We start from the raw sequence: 15,274 nt of genomic DNA on the forward strand, positions 1-15,274 counted from the left end.
ACTTGAACATATGGATATGTTTTAGAGCTAGCTCTACAGCTTGGCTGCTGTCTTCCCTGTATCCGGTGTCCTGACAGCCCTATCAATGATCTCCATAGCTCGGAACAGCTCATAGTCGTGCTGCTTGGGGGTCACGACCTGGATACTCAGCGGTGAATCAAGATATACTCGGCGATCAACCGTTTTCTCGTTCCCTGTTTGGACCAGCGTTAAAACGGAAGGTGATCAAGAGTAATAGATAGAGAAACATACACAACTGTCGGTTTGCCTTATCCCAGCTTCCCAACAGAGGGGCGTCCATTTCCTTTCCGCTTGCAAGATCGGACTCCCTGAATGGTCGTACTGGAATGGTTCCCGCAGGATAATCTAGCAAGACAAAGCTAGACGTGTAACCCACGGCATTGTAGCGGTCAATCTCAGGAACTGGGTGCGGAGCCACAGGGTGGATAATAGCATCAATGCGACGCCCAGTCCCACTATTGAGAGTCCACATCTTCAGTAGCTCTCGTTCGACGATAGATCGCTGCGCCTGCAGTTGTCCCAGCTGCGAGAGCGTCAATTCCCGTCCCCGCTTCATTCGACCTTGCAGCCAGGGGATCAGTGGTTCCCCTGTACTCTCTAGCAAGCCCATCATGGCGTTTCCCCCATCTACACCCATCAGTCGGCCTGCCAGGCCCTGGCATTTGGTCAACGCTGCTGGCACAGGAATCTCGACCACCTCAACACCGGGCGTCTTCCGCAGTGTCTGAGCCACCTCATCTAATACTTTGGCGATAGGAGGCAAGGGCTCGACGATACCGTCCGATCGAAGTACACCGATGGTGACATTCCGAGCCTGCGTCTCGGGTAACCGGAAAGGAAATTCACCATTCCATCGACCAGGAATACAATCCTCTCCAAAAAGCTCCGCACGGAGCACAACTTCCTCCATGATAGCACCTAGATCAGCTACCGAACGCGCCAGGGGACCAGCAACCGCTTGCAAGGACACCCTTCCCTTGCCGGGCATTTGTCCCCCTTCCTGGCCTCCGAAGGGAACGCGGCCGACACTGGGCTTGAAACCGTAGATGCCGTTGCACATGGCTGGAACACGAATACTGCCGCCAATATCCGTCCCAAAGCCGACCATGGATCCACGCATGGCGATCAAAGCGCCTTCGCCGCCTGTACTGCCTCCCACTGTCCACTGGCGGTTAAGGGGATTCAGTGTCCGGCCGAAGAGGTAGTTGCAGCTGTCCAGTGCGCCCATAGTCTGGGGAACATTGGACTTGCCAATGATCACGGCGCCTAGGGATTCGAGGAGATCCACTAGAGGCGAGTTCTCCGTAGCCGGTTTGAATGCGAGTCCGACTATACCTGTGGTCGAGTCGACACCTTTCACATGAAAAGAGTCTTTGACAGACACTGGCAGACCATGTAAGGGGCCAATTGGTTTCCCGCTCTTCTGAAGATGAAGGTCGAGGTCTTTGGCCCGTTGCAGGGCACGGTCGAAAAGCGGTTCACTCAAGCAGCGGGTGACTTGGTGAGCGATTGCCGCGCGCTGATGATGATGTTACTATTTATCATATAACCAAATTGTAAAACTAGAAGAGACTAGATGTAGAAGAACAGGTGAAAAAAAATGGGGAAGGTACCTACCTTGCAGAAAGCTCTGACCACGTCTTCCGTCGTATACCGTTTCTCGGCGATGACTCGCAAGAGACCCCGAATATCCCAGTTCTCGGTAATTTCCAATTCCTTACCTGTGAGTAAGCCGCATGTTCTGGGGACATCCATCACGTTCACCCGCTGATACTGCTTAGCGTTGGTAATAGAATCCTCCAGGGAGAGCATTCCCGAGGGAATCAGAGAAGCGGAGAGCTTCCATTCTGCTGGGATTTGCGATTCAAGGTGGGCTTGTTTACGCTGGGCAATGGCTGGGTAGCTGGGGGTGGAATTCGACATTGTGTCTGATTTATCGATTTAAAATACAGATAGCTAGTTGCACAATTGAGTGACTTGAAGAAGGTAGCAGTTTATTAAATAAGGGAGTGGAAGTAAGTATGGGGTCAATTTGTTTGGCAGCCGAGGTTAGCCTGGACTTCCCCACACTTGGGGTAGATCACTGGGTCATGTTGCCCTAAGCGCATTCATGGGTTAGAGCAGCAGACCGTACGTAGTATATATCCTTTCGCGGCCTATCTTGATTTCATAATTTGAATGATTTTCTTCTGTACCTACTTGGATGTGTCCAAAAACCAGGGCCCTATGATGGGTTGGTGTTCATATCGCCGCCGTACACCTGTTATTCGTGATATGACCCTAATATGTAATCAGACCAAAGTACAAATAATCGAAAAGAAACATCAAATTTCGCTTATGAGAAAGTTAAACGAGGTGTCGACCCTCATTAAATACATGATAACAGCATTACAATGCTTCTTGCTCCTGCTGTTTGGTTTTCGAAAAGTCATCCAAGGGCGTAAGGTTCGACTTGGCTGGACCCTCAACGCAGACACCGTCGCAGCTAAACCGACTTCCATGCACCGGACAATCCCAGCTCTTCTCTGCAGCGTTCCAACTGAGCACCCCCTTCATATGAGGGCAGATAGCGCTGAAGCGATGCGTTTGGCCTCCCTCATCCCTGTACACGGCCATCGGCGCTGATGTGTCGGCCTTGTTAAGTACACCACCACTTCCCACCGCCAGATCTTCAATATCCTTAATGTCAGTTTGTAGGTAGCGCTTGTATTGGGTGTTGATTTGTATGTCATGCTCCAGCATGCTTCCAAGCGATTTGACAACACTTGTTAGTCGTTTGGGATTGTAAAGGCTTGCCCATGGGTTCTCGACTCCTTCAATCTCGTCTGCGATTAGTTTCCCCGCCAGTATACCGTGAGTGAGTCCGTTTCCGCTATCGCCAGTAACAATATAGGTATGGTTCGTGCCTTGGTTCTTTCCAATAAAGGCCATGTAGTCTACTGGCTCAAAGATCTGTCCGCTCCATTTATAGTCAACGGAGCCGGCCCTGGTGAATCGCTCACGCACCCATGTTTCCAGCTCTTGGAAGCGACCCTCTACTTGATCCTGGCCCACTTTGTGATCGCAGCCTCCGATAATGAGGTAGTCGTCGTTTTCGTCGCAATCGGTGAAGCGGATATACTTGTATGCGTCTGCTTGGTCGTAGATAAGGCAGTCCTCGATATAGTTCTTAGGGACTCGGATAGCAATACAGTATGTCCGCATATATTCCATTTCGGCAATGACGCTTAACTTCTGGATGGGCACACAGGTCGCCTGAACCACATCACTGGCCGTGATCGTGTTGCCATTAGCCGTGCGAACCTGAACACGGTCGTTCTCTTCGATCGATGCCATCCTCGTATGCGTGAAGCACTGGAAGTTCGGATGGGTTTTCAACCACTCAAGAACACCCACCATGTACTTAGTCGGATGGAACGTCCCCTGACCAGTAAACAAAGCCCCATCACGCTGATCAATGCCCCCATCCCATCCCTGGATCGCAAGGCCTTCGCGGAACGACGCATGCAATCCAGCTTTGGTAGCGGCATCAACTTCCTCTCGCATAACACCTACCTCCTTGTCATGCTTCGGATCTCCGCGAGGGTACTGGGAGATCTCAATCGCCGGCAAATACCGGAACTCGCAGTCCAGTTTCAGCTTCTTGACAATATCCGCCGCGCGGTCAATCGCCCAGGTGTGACTATCGGCCGCGATCTTCGCTCCCTCCTTCCCGTGCTTCTTCGCAATCGCGCTATAGCCATCATCCAAGGCATTCGATAAATGACCGCTAGTTCTTCCACTCTCGCCCGAAAGCACATTCCGAGCCTCGATCATCGTCACCTTCTTGCCACGCGTGATGAGCTCATAGGAAGTGGATATCCCCGCTATTCCAGAGCCGACCACGCAGACGTCGGTCTGGATGTCGTGCGACAATGTCTCAAACTGAGGGTATTCGGAGAAGGGCATTTTATGCACCCATACCGGGGTCGTCTCCCCGGAGGTATTCATCCATTGTTCTGGACTGGCGATTGTTGCCATTGGGCGGGAGATGAGGGTGATTTTGAGGGCGAAATTTGTATGGTTTCAGGACTACTGCACTAGTCCTACGTGTTTGTAATCTGAATACGCGACTACTATGTTGCGCGAACATTTTTAGTAAAAATAGGACTAGGAGTTATGCGGACTACATCTGTTAATGGGCCTTCTTATGCGGCGTTTTTGGCTGGGAAATTCCTCTTCATCATGGTGACGTGCAATTGTGAAACTTGGTTCGCCTCTAACTTTACTTAAACGTCACCTTTTTCTACGGCGTTAATACCAGAACATTAGATGTCTATTGTATGTGTTTATGGATTGGAATTGTTTGCTTTGCTACTTTCAGTTCTTGGTTATAATATAAGATAGGTATCGAGAGTTGGTTCATTATCCATCTAGTAATGTTCATCTATATACGCCCGGCTTTCTAACATAACGCTAGAAATGTCTATGATAGCTTATCATGATGTAAGTAATAAAACTATACCAGTGAATACTAGACTTACTAGTTAAAATACGACGCACAGATGACGTTGGTCCGACCAGTCCTGATCAGCTATACGTGTCACATACTGGATGGGCTGATCAATCCTCTAGATCTACTGATGCTCCTGGGCCAAAGCAATATAGACGTCATGGCAATCCCTGGTGTCAATTCCCTTCTAGATCCTTTAATCAAAGAGGGTGTTATTGGCCATTGTTAAACCAAGATACTGAATCCCTTGGAAAGGGCCTCTCATTCTCCACACACGAGATCAAATAGTTTGTATCTGAGGGTAGTTCCATAGAAATACATCTCGGTCCCACAAACCCACGTAGTCACCTCAATGCTTCGGGAATTCCGCACCTAGAGTTGTTCCATTCCTAGTGACGACTGGTTGGCACTCTGACATAACCCCAACCATGCGAGACCACCGAGTCTTGCTGGGATTCCGCCATTTATGCAATGTAGATCGCTGGATGGTCATGTCCCCCGGTTTGATGATACGCGTTTCACCAGAGGAAAGCGTGAGCTCGATCTCGCCTGCGACCTGGATGACAAAGTCCAGGCTCACGGTCCGATGCAGAGGACTCTCCGAGTCCGGAGGCGTATCAATGTACCACACATTAGCACCGCCACCCTGAGTGACCAGCGGAGGAAGCTCATGGAGTGTGGAGGTCTCGTAGTGCTGGAGGTCGGTGCCATTGGTGAGCACGACGGGCGGTCTGTTGGTGGTATAACCCAGACGCACGAGAGCTCCACCGAGATCGTTCACGACGGGAAGGGACTCGTTGACGGTCCTCGAGAAGACAGAGTTGCCTTCATTGTCGTTGTCGGTAATGTAGCGTTTCGGGTTTGGAAGAGCGTTTTCAGCCATGACTGATCTGTTTTGCGATTCAATTTCACTGTGAAAAAAAAAAAAAAAAAAAAAAAACCAAGGTGATGCAGCTCAGATGGAGGCGTGTAGCCGTGGGTGATATCCAGGAAGGCCAGATAGAAATATAGGAGGAACGAACCCGAACATTATCTGGAAGCTCGGGATTCACATGCTGTGTCTGTTATGATTAAGTCTCAAGGCCATATCCAATTCCTGGACACCGATGGCGATGTTGAGATCGGACAATGAGGGCTGCAGCTCGGCTTGTCATTTCCCAACCCCGAAATTGCTCGGAATGGCCAATGATTGGCTGTCGGAGAGAGGATGTGATGTTATTCACAGAGTGCGTGGAAGCTGGCCTGGCGCATTTTCTCCGCTGACTTCCGTTCCTGCTGGTCAAGAGATTGTACGACAATCCTGATCGTTTGCACTGAAATCCGACGTATGATAAGTGGTGGCAGTATGTCCTCGACTTCAGCCCAGCCGCACAGCTCCCGACGGCACCGAAGATACAAGGCCGTCGTTGCCTGCGCGACCTGTCGTCGTCGCAAGGTCAAATGCGACGGTCTCCGCCCAGGTATTCCACATTTTCTTTCGCAGCAGGCGGCCTCCAATCCAATCTTCGAAGTCGCAAGTGCTGACTACTGTTATTCCCAGTGTGTGGAAGATGTCAAAACAAACGAGAGCTTCAGGAAACCTGTACTTACATTGCTGCGTCAGTCCGCCGTAGCAGTACTGTCAACCACCATCACTCATCAGCTGCAATATCCTCCCAACTGCTGACTCCTGCTACGTCTGCTCAAGTAAATTCGGAGGAAATCAATGCCATCAGATCTCCAAGCGCTCGCAGCCCCGGTAATCCAGGAGAATTCTCTTTCGAGGTCAAGGCTGCGATTGATACCCGACTGGGGCTACCATCGCCGAAAAGGCGTTGCCCTATTCCTCTGACAGATGCTCCATTATTTGGTTTGCTCTCTATCCTAGATATCACTGAAGCTATTGTTAATCCTGCGGACTATGTCCTTCCGTCGCGCAGACATGCCGACCACTTGGTGAACCTGTACTGGCAATGTCTGGATCCTCTGGAGCCCTTGCTCGATCAGAAATCTTTCTGGGCTGCCTACCAGGCCCTCTTTGATGGGAGGGAGATAGAGTGCAATAGACAAATCTTTCTGTGCGTGCTCAATCTTGTATTCGCTTTGTCCACTCAATTACAAGAATCAACTTCCCCGGAACAGCGACACAGTTCCAGCAGAACGTTCTTTCTTCGAGCCTGGCATCTGTTACGTCCAGAGAACATCCTCTGGAAAGCCGGCTCATTGGATACCGTTCAATGCCTGATTCTTATGACCAGATACCTCCAATGTACCCCTAATTTGCAACAGACATGGATGGCCCTGGGTTCCGCTCTCCGGATTGCCCTGAGCATTGGACTTGGCCGACCAGGGGGGAATATATCCGGATCACGGAGGGAGAATAGCGTGGCACTGGATGTCTGGCAACAATGCGTCTTTATGGACAGGTATTGGGCAATGTCCTCCCATTTTTAGTCCTATGGCTCTGCTAATTCGAGTTCAGATGCCTTTCCTGGTCGCTTGGGCGGCCTTCCTCAGCGCCTAGAGTACCCTTCTTGTTCAACCCGCCTTGCTACGACAGTGAGACTGTCACTCCAATTTCGGAGAAAATGCAAGAATTAACTAAGATCACCGGTTACATTGGCGTTTCTCAAGTACTCCCCAGCAGTAGTTCGGCCGAGGGCCTAGGCTTGGCCATGCAAACCCAACCCGAATCCTATACCGTTATACAAATCGACGAGTATCTAACTGGATTAGAAAACAGCCTTCCTCCTATCCCATTCAATAGCCCTAATGTTGAATCCGCGGACCGCCAACTACTCCTCCTTCGTCTCCGGTGAGTCTTCCCCAGTCCCTAATTACTATAGCTCCTTATGGTCAGTATGCATAGCTAACCAAGCCCTCCGCTTTCCCAGCATTTCATACACACGTATCATGCTCCTCAGACCCACAATGGCCCACTTCTGTCTACCACATTTACAAACCCAGAAATCAGGCGAACCAAGTCTAGGCGACCACATCAACCAAACAAGCGCCACACTATGCGTTACAAACGCCCAAAAGCTCATTACACTGATCCAGGCATCATGCTCACAACAAGACAAGACCGGACTCATCATCGTACCCTGGTGGTATCGTATTTTCTTCCTCTACATCGCAATGCAGCATTTGATAACCGCAATGCTACGACCTGACATCTTCGCAACGGTGGTCCAGGAGTCCTGGAACACAGCTGTCTCGGTCCTCAGTGCACACGAGCACCTTAGTCTATCTGTTGGAAAATGTCTGAATAGCTTTCGGTTGATGTGGCAGAAGGTCAGTGATATTCATCGCGTGCCAACGACTCAGGAGGAGGTTCTGCCGCCTCATGAAGCAGAGTGTGATATGGGGTTGCGGGATGTCTTTCGGCATCTTGGGTTTGATGAGGAGATTCCATTGTTTGGTTTGGATGATTCGGAGTGGTTAGGGGGTGTTGACTGGGTTTAGATGAATGATCTCGCTTTTGAAGTTCCCGATGTGTATGTTTGGTTTTTAGGTAGCTCGGGGCTGTTCAACAGTCGTCTACGTATGTGCTCGGTGGGATACATCTGGTGAGCTGTGATAGGACTAAAGTAGAAACACCTGATCTGTTTTTTTTTTTCTCCCTTACCATCCCTAAGATAGAATATAAGTATTAAATACATACTATTGTGTGCTATAATAAGGCTATATATAATATCCTAGCAATGTTCACAGATCAAGTTATTCTTACTGGTGATGTAGCGGCTGAGTGAATGAGATATGGAGGGTATGCACAAGTTTATACTCTAGGTATATATTTACGGAGAGTTAAATGCAACTGAAAAAACACAAGTTCCCACCCAATACATATATACCGTTTTTACATTCTTAAAAAGGAGGTGGGTTGAGATCCAGCCCCTCCACCGTCAACTTAAACGCATCACTTCTCGAGTAGTGACCCGCTACATCCATATCCAATCTACCCCGTTCGCAGTCCTCTACATCGATCTCCGAGATAATCAATCCGTCTCCTACGGCATCCGCCGCAGAATCAGACGCATCGTCAGCGGAGACCTCCCAGATAGGACCCGCAAGAACCTGGCCTTGAGGATCAACGATGGAGGATCCACCGCGGCAGACGTATTCAGTTGAGATGGATTCTGTTTATTCATTTATTTATTAGTCACCGATTTTGGCGCAATTAGATGGTGGTGATGATTATAGGGGACTTACTCTCATCTTCTGGGCTAGTCACCCACTCCGGTAATTCGTTATACCGAACGCACTGGTTTGCGCTTAGTACATATGCCCGTGACTCGAATGCGATGGTCCGCATCAGGGGTAGCCATGTATCCCGGGCATCAGCTGTAGGGGCCAGGTAGATATTCACGTTCTGTGAATACAGACTCTGGCGGAGAAGGGGCATGTAGTTCTCCCAACAGATAGCTGCTGCTATAGTCACGGGAACACCGTTGAGATGAGTAGTCACGGCTTTCAAGGTGGATGGGGAACCTTGAGCCCAGACGAGACGTTCCGTTCCGGTCTGTTGGGGGGTTGTCAACTTATCTTTTCCCTTGAATTTGGTACTTTTGAACCGAGCATTTCTGCACCGTATACATGGTAAATGCATCAATACGGCAAAGAAATGTTCATGTTAGGACTTACAGGCATAACCTTTCTTCTCTTTCCGAGCACTCCCCTCGCAGGATCCACGTACAGCGCAGAACAGTACAGACTGCCCGCAGCTCTCTCGATAACGCCAACGACGATGAAGACGCCCGTCTCATTCGCAATCCGTTCGAGTGTTTCTCTGGTGCCGTCGCCGCGATGATTCTTGCCCTCTGCGACGGGCAACTTCCTCTGTACCCAGTCATCACCTGCTCCAGTGGGGGTATCCCCGAGATCCACGGCAGAATGGAAGTAGTTCAGAAACTGTTCCCGTCCATGAGGTTGACGTGCACCAATGGCAGTGCCAAAGTTGCAGGTACGTGGGTATCCGCCCAGATAGGCCTCTGGGAAGAGGAGTAGATGGACGCCACGGGAGGCAGCATGACGGGTGATGCGGTTGAGGGCGGAGAGAGTCTCCGCGACGGTGTTGTGGGTGCGTGCTTGGGCAACGCCTACGGTGATCTTGGATGGCATGTTTGGTAAATCAATAAGATTGTTTGTTCTGTTGATTGTTAAAGAAGCCATGAATGGATGTGGGGAATTTAAAGATGAATATCAAATCCCGGAAAGCCGGACCAATCGCCGGGTGAGTCACCGAAAATTCGTCAGAGACCCGCTTCTTTCTCTCTCTCCACGTTTTACCACGGATTTTATCTCCGGATAAAAGAATAAAAAAAAAAAAAGCATCGTTCTTTACATTCATTCTTGTCTGTCATTCTGGTCTATCATACATACAAGCAGGCAGCTCTCCTATATAATCAATCCTATGTACAGCACTGCCGTACCAATCTGCAGGAGATCCCGAATAAAAAGCATTCACCAATCGATAGGTAGACTCGAGCAAACGCTGGGAATGCAAACAATGCCGGGTATAGCGCCTCGCTAACTAAATCATCAAGAAATGAAGTTCATCGGAACAAATTCAAAACGGGAAGCCAAAAAGAGAAAAAAAAAAAAAAACCGAATCAACTTGAAAGCATAGCAATGCCGATATAATGAATGATGTCCTTTTTCGTTGCCTTGTCTTTTCTTCTCTCAAGTCTTTTGTTCAACTGTGATTTATACCTTTGTGCCCATTGAAGTGGCGGCTTGCTGCAACACACGAGGCCAGCGAGAGATGAATTCGACATCATCCAAAACACCCTTGCCTTGGTTGCGCACGTATTGTGTACTGGGGTCAATACGCGGCTCGTAGTCCCAAATAGCCGGGTTGCCCTTGATCAACGCCGAGTAAACCAAGCGTCGCCGGCGCTGTGACCGCAGGACATCTTCCGTGATGCTCTCCAAGTCCCAGCGGGCTTGCGCTTCTTCTAAGAAATATGCCAGGACCTTGGCAGGCTCGGTAGTGGTCGGCATTTCAGACAATCCTTTGCCTGGACTAGGAGTCCGTGGGGGGCTAGGGAATGGGTATGCCGACGATGCACCACGCTGCGGCCGAGGCGACACACGCGGAGACTCAGCGGGAGTAGGCAAGGACGCCGGTTGCAACTGCGATCCCGAGATATGTTTAGCTGCACCCAGTCGCACCGGAACAGGCAAACCGGCCGCCAGGTTCACCTTTTCTTCAGGGTCTGTCGCCACGTCGAAGAGCATGGGTGGGTCAATCAGCGAGTACACAAACTTCCAGCGTCCGCGACGAATCATCACTACCGGGGATTGTGTTCCTTCACCCATGTACTCACCCAGTACGGTATCAGTCTTGAGGCCGTCCTCGCCTGTCAGGTACGGAATCAACGACACACCGTCCAGGGGTAGTTCCCGAACCAACTGCGCGCCAACCAGATCGACAAAGGTGGGCAACAAGTCCATCGTCGACACATTCTGGGATACACGCTTCGGAGCAAAACGCTTCGGAGCATGCACGATCATGGGCACACGCGCCGAATTCTCGTACCAGGTCATCTTGTACCAAAGACCGCGCTCACCCAGCATGTCTCCGTGGTCACCAGTAAACACAATGATTGTGTCGTCGGTCAAACCACAATCATCTAGGACCTTCAGCAGTTTGCCGACGTTGGTATCAACGTAGGTACAAGCCGCGTAGTAGGCGCGGCGAGCGGCCTTGATCCGTTCTTCGGGCATTTCTTTGCCCCACAAGTCAATGCATTTCAGAACACGCTGAGAATGGGGATCCTGCTGGTCCTGTGGCATGTCGCCGTTCTTCGGCAAAGGAATGTCAACACCTTCATACAGGTCCCAGAACTCCTTGGTCATGGCGTAAGGGTCATGGGGGTGAGTCATGGACACCGTCAGACAGAATGGCTGATCACCGCGCTGGCGGACATGGTTGTAGAGGTACTGGGTGGATTTATATATGACTTCCTCATCAAAGTCAAGCTGGTTGGTCCGCACAACAGGACCCGCCTCCATGACAGAGGACATGTTGTGATAATAATCGAGACGAATTTCCTATACACAATCAGAAATCTCTTGCCTTGAATTCGAACTACTAAGAATACAACTTACCGGCTCATCCCAGTTGACAGACCAGCCATAGTCACCGGGATAGATGTCGCTCGTCAAACGTTGCTCATAACCGTGTAGCTGGTCCGGCCCACAGAAATGCATCTTTCCGGCCAGAGCGGTGTGATAGCCCTCCCGGCGCAGATAATGGGCATAAGTGGGGATGTCAGCGGGTAAGTCGGCGGCGTTATCATAGGCTCCAATCTTGGAGGGCAATTGGCCGGTCACCATGACGAAACGTGACGGCGCACATAGCGGAGAGTTACAGTAGGCCGAGTCGAAGACGACACCCTCATCTGCCAATCGGTTCAGGTTGGGGGTCTTAATGGGAGAATTCTTATCATGAAAGGCCAGAAGGGGAGCAGCCATCTGGTCAGCCATGATGTAGAGGATGTTGGGCTTCTTGGTAGCCATGGTGATGATTGGTGAGACCTCCTCTCACACTCTAATCTAAATGATAGAAACTATGCCAAAGAGTTGGTGGCCGGAATAAGAGAAGAGGTGTGCCGGATGAAGAAGGAAGAGAAAGGAAAAGAATGAAAGCCGGAGAAGGGAAAGACAAGTTATAAGTAACCTTAAGGGGGAGCGGATATTGCTTTCAGGGTGAATCAGGCCGAGCAGGAAAAGAAAAGAAAGGGAAAAAAAAAAAAAGAAGAAAAGATAAGAGGGAGTAAAAGAAAAAAAACAATTGCTCGCATGTACATACTTGTACCAGAACCAAAATTACATGTGGGTATGAAATGAATGTATTGAGAAATAGTGGAGATCTACATCAAGTGTGGTACAATGGTACAATCGATGTCACCGCAGCGATGGAACCATTAGCGGGGACGATGGTGTGATTTCTCCACGAGCTGGAACGCAGGGGCAATTAACTTTAGACCAATGACTCAAGTGAAGAATATTGATTATCTTTCTTTCCCACTTGTAGATTCCTCGCGTTGGAGGATTGTGATCATCCAAAATCACGTTGCCTTGTCAAGTACTACTCCGTAGTACATACATACTCGGTAGTACATGTCGTCGACGAACGGACGATCACTTTGTGACGAGGTACCGATTACTAGGGCCGCGTAAGGATGTAATTTCCCGGCAGAGAAATGCGGTCCGGCAAGTACCAAAGGATTGGTCAGATTGCCACGAAAGCCCTCGGGTGGTCGTCGGAGTCCGCAGGTCCTATCTCATTTTGCAATTTCCGTTCTACTTCATCCGTTCACCACTCCCCCACTAATAGATAAAGACTTTGAAGATTGCCTTCACGAAGCGTCATTGGTTTTGATCCTGTTCTGTGCGCATTCCTTTCCAGAGTCGAAGTACTCCGTAGTTGACTGAAGTTCGCTTAGGACGGGTAAACTAGCCTGCCTACTAACCGAAGTGGGCCTGGGGTCTCAAACCCCCTTCTCACTAGTCCGGGCTCCCCAAAATCTTGGCGCGCTTGGCATTTTAGTATCGTTTTATTGGTTCCTGAATTCCACCCCCGGCCGGTTCCGACAAGGATCCCCAGCACATCACAGGTTGACTCGCTGAACTAGGCTCGTCAGCTGGTTCGCCACGACAGTTCATTGGGTAGCTCCTTAAACAAGTTCTAGTGCCACAGACTAAGGCCCTTGTAAGGAAAACGGGCTGATCCGTTAGAAAGTTACAAGCGCATACTGGTTCTAGTGGGAGAGTTTCAAACAATGAAAAGAGGAATTCATGTGTCATTATCGCTCGATACGGCTGAAGGTTTCCATATGGATCCATCTCCCTCTTTCGGGTCAGGGGTCATGTGCCATCCTCTCAGGCAGCCAAGACAACATTTCTCAGCAAAACCTCAGGTTGCGGTGAATATCGTCCTCTTCGACTGGCAGGCTAATGCGCGCCCGTAACTTAATTTCAGTGCCAATTTTTGGGCTCAATTTCATCCTTCCATACGGCTTACAGCGTACTACTATTCGGACTACCACCACTTAACAGTATCAACAGGCTTCATATTTTGCATGCTCAGCAGGACAATGTACTGGTTCCCCAGGATTTACCAAGAACTCAATGATATTTACATGATACACGCATCATCATGACACATTCGTATTTGAGCTGGTTCAGGCGGCTCTATGATCCTTACTTTCAATTGGGCCCAGAGACTGTTATCCGAAAGCCACACAACCCGCTACGCTGTGTCTCATTTCATTTCTGATGACGGACTTGGCAGTTCACAATGAAATGTGGCACATTCTGGGGTTATCTGGTCCAACCACTATTATCATCACGTGGTTGACTTCTGTCAATCCCATTTCTACAGTCGTTCACAAGTGTTTCTTTTATTCCTGAACTCCGATCGGCATAGATCCTAAGAACTACTTCTCATGCGACAACTAGTAATGAAGGAGCCCTGCAAGTGGACACATATTCGCGTCAGGGTGTGAAAAGGAAGGAGAGATGGTGTGGAGCGAGCTGCTTTGAGTACATAGGATGTAGCAACCGCTTCTAATTTCGTTGTCAGTTAGAATTGAGATCTCAACGCTCCAACCGCTTGCGCTCTCGAACGAGTCATAGATATTCTGCTACCAAGGACGGAGACTAAAATGTTGAATTGTGAACCATGCTATTCTCTCCGCGATACATATGTAATACATCTATACCATTATTCTTGGAACGTAGCATATCAAGAATCTCGCCCTATCGATACTCTCCCAGTCACCTGAGCCGGCAAACATATGCCAAGTCTAGCGGAATGAATGGCATCTTGGCACTGATATACTCAACTCATCAATACCGTATGCATGGCCAGTATTGCACAGACCCTTTTACCCCAGAAGCTGCAGACCTTAGTTAACATCAGGAGACCAATGACGGGTCAAGAGAATAGGCTTCCTGCAGATGCCGTGCTTAGCGTTATACCAATTCCGTGGGTCGATGGCATCATCTCCACTCCGTCTGTCATTCGTCGATCTCTGCATTACGTGTTGGATATTCCATCGCCCTTACGTATGCGATGAGGATTTTCTAGAAGATCATCCGAATGGCCATTTCCCCATGGTCTCTGTTGATGAAGTTGCTGATAAGCTTTTGGCTAATGGGATCTACTACGGGTTCCGGAGTTTCACGGAGATCAGGCCATTCCGTACCAGATATCTACATTCCTCAGTCATTTCTCCTGCGGTTCTCCCGTGATAATATGCCAATTTGACATGAGCCATAGATCCCTCCGCCTTCTTGCTCATTGAGAGGCTCGCAGCCAAAAGAAGCTCATTCTTTCGTCCGGATTCGGATGCCGAGCCCTTCGACGTGAGGAAAAACGCATCATTCATTCCTCCGATCACGCCATCAAGGGGGCGAAACATCTCCACAAATGAATGATTCATTACCGCCCGTTTGAAGTCGAGGACTGTGCATTGCTGCCTGTGCACCTGGTTTATAAAGTCCGCAGATGGGAGAATTCCAACTTCCTCCAATGAACAGTAAGGAGTACTCTATGTCTTACCTCGTCATTGACCCTTTCATCTGGACGATCACGATAATCATTGGAGTCGGGCTGAAACGGAGTCCGTTCCATCCGACACAATTGATCAAGTATCTTGGCCTGACATGGGAGTAGATAACTTATCAATAGAGACGGTGATTGGAGATCTTTCAATTAATGGGGCATATTCACCTCCTATTTAAGTTACTCTACTACAATACATACATACA

The 15,274-nt window shown here is 49.4% G+C and overlaps 5 protein-coding genes across 5 annotated transcripts; 1 reads left to right on the forward strand and 4 right to left on the reverse strand.

Annotated features, from left to right (window-relative positions):
* Positions 1 to 33: 33 nt before the first annotated feature.
* BDV38DRAFT_282436 (putative general amidase) lies at positions 34 to 1,944 on the reverse strand (the record flags this gene model as incomplete). The annotated part of the gene is made up of 3 exons (XM_032059781.1): positions 34 to 194; positions 253 to 1,540; positions 1,639 to 1,944. The coding sequence occupies 3 exons, from the start codon at positions 1,942 to 1,944 to the stop codon at positions 34 to 36; spliced, it is 1,755 nt and encodes a 584-aa protein (XP_031914199.1).
* Positions 1,945 to 2,276: 332 nt separating this feature from the next.
* BDV38DRAFT_245558 (FAD-dependent oxidoreductase) lies at positions 2,277 to 4,267 on the reverse strand. Its single transcript, XM_032054449.1, has one exon. It carries the CDS (start codon positions 4,039 to 4,041, stop codon positions 2,410 to 2,412), a length of 1,632 nt encoding a protein of 543 aa, XP_031914200.1. The 5' UTR covers positions 4,042 to 4,267; the 3' UTR covers positions 2,277 to 2,409.
* Positions 4,268 to 4,979: 712 nt separating this feature from the next.
* On the forward strand, positions 4,980 to 7,957 carry BDV38DRAFT_292491 (transcription factor domain-containing protein; the record flags this gene model as incomplete). Its single annotated transcript, XM_032062021.1, has 5 exons — positions 4,980 to 5,355; positions 5,888 to 5,973; positions 6,089 to 6,918; positions 6,975 to 7,307; positions 7,387 to 7,957. The coding sequence occupies 5 exons, from the start codon at positions 4,980 to 4,982 to the stop codon at positions 7,955 to 7,957; spliced, it is 2,196 nt and encodes a 731-aa protein (XP_031914201.1).
* A 225-nt stretch (positions 7,958 to 8,182) lies between these two features.
* Positions 8,183 to 9,650, reverse strand: BDV38DRAFT_245561 (nitrilase). The gene is made up of 3 exons (XM_032054450.1): positions 9,137 to 9,650; positions 8,705 to 9,014; positions 8,183 to 8,631 (listed from the first exon to the last, which is right to left on the reverse strand). Exons 1-3 carry the CDS (start codon positions 9,611 to 9,613, stop codon positions 8,360 to 8,362), a joined length of 1,059 nt encoding a protein of 352 aa, XP_031914202.1. The 5' UTR covers positions 9,614 to 9,650; the 3' UTR covers positions 8,183 to 8,359.
* A 426-nt stretch (positions 9,651 to 10,076) lies between these two features.
* On the reverse strand, positions 10,077 to 12,245 carry BDV38DRAFT_245562 (putative choline sulfatase). Its single transcript, XM_032054451.1, has 2 exons — positions 11,606 to 12,245; positions 10,077 to 11,548 (listed from the first exon to the last, which is right to left on the reverse strand). Exons 1-2 carry the CDS (start codon positions 12,014 to 12,016, stop codon positions 10,199 to 10,201), a joined length of 1,761 nt encoding a protein of 586 aa, XP_031914203.1. The 5' UTR covers positions 12,017 to 12,245; the 3' UTR covers positions 10,077 to 10,198.
* Between the last annotated feature and the right edge of the window lie 3,029 nt (positions 12,246 to 15,274).

Source organism: Aspergillus pseudotamarii (assembly GCF_009193445.1).
Source record: "Aspergillus pseudotamarii strain CBS 117625 unplaced genomic scaffold BDV38scaffold_23, whole genome shotgun sequence".
Lineage (NCBI taxonomy): Eukaryota > Fungi > Ascomycota > Eurotiomycetes > Eurotiales > Aspergillaceae > Aspergillus > Aspergillus pseudotamarii.

Bases quoted from the DNA above. Each gene is read 5' to 3' on its own strand.
- BDV38DRAFT_245558 (XM_032054449.1), bottom strand. From the start codon at position 4,041: ATGGCAACAATCGCCAGTCCAGAACAATGGATGAATACCTCCGGGGAG.
- BDV38DRAFT_245562 (XM_032054451.1), bottom strand. From the start codon at position 12,016: ATGGCTACCAAGAAGCCCAACATCCTCTACATCATGGCTGACCAGATG. The intron at 11,549-11,605 runs GTAAGTTGTATT...GATTGTGTATAG, and splicing joins CTGTCAACTGGGATGAGCCG to GAAATTCGTCTCGATTATTA.
- BDV38DRAFT_245561 (XM_032054450.1), bottom strand. From the start codon at position 9,613: ATGCCATCCAAGATCACCGTAGGCGTTGCCCAAGCACGCACCCACAAC. The intron at 9,015-9,136 runs GTAAGTCCTAAC...ACCCCCCAACAG, and splicing joins AGAGAAGAAAGGTTATGCCT to ACCGGAACGGAACGTCTCGT. The intron at 8,632-8,704 runs GTAAGTCCCCTA...ATGAATAAACAG, and splicing joins GACTAGCCCAGAAGATGAGA to AATCCATCTCAACTGAATAC.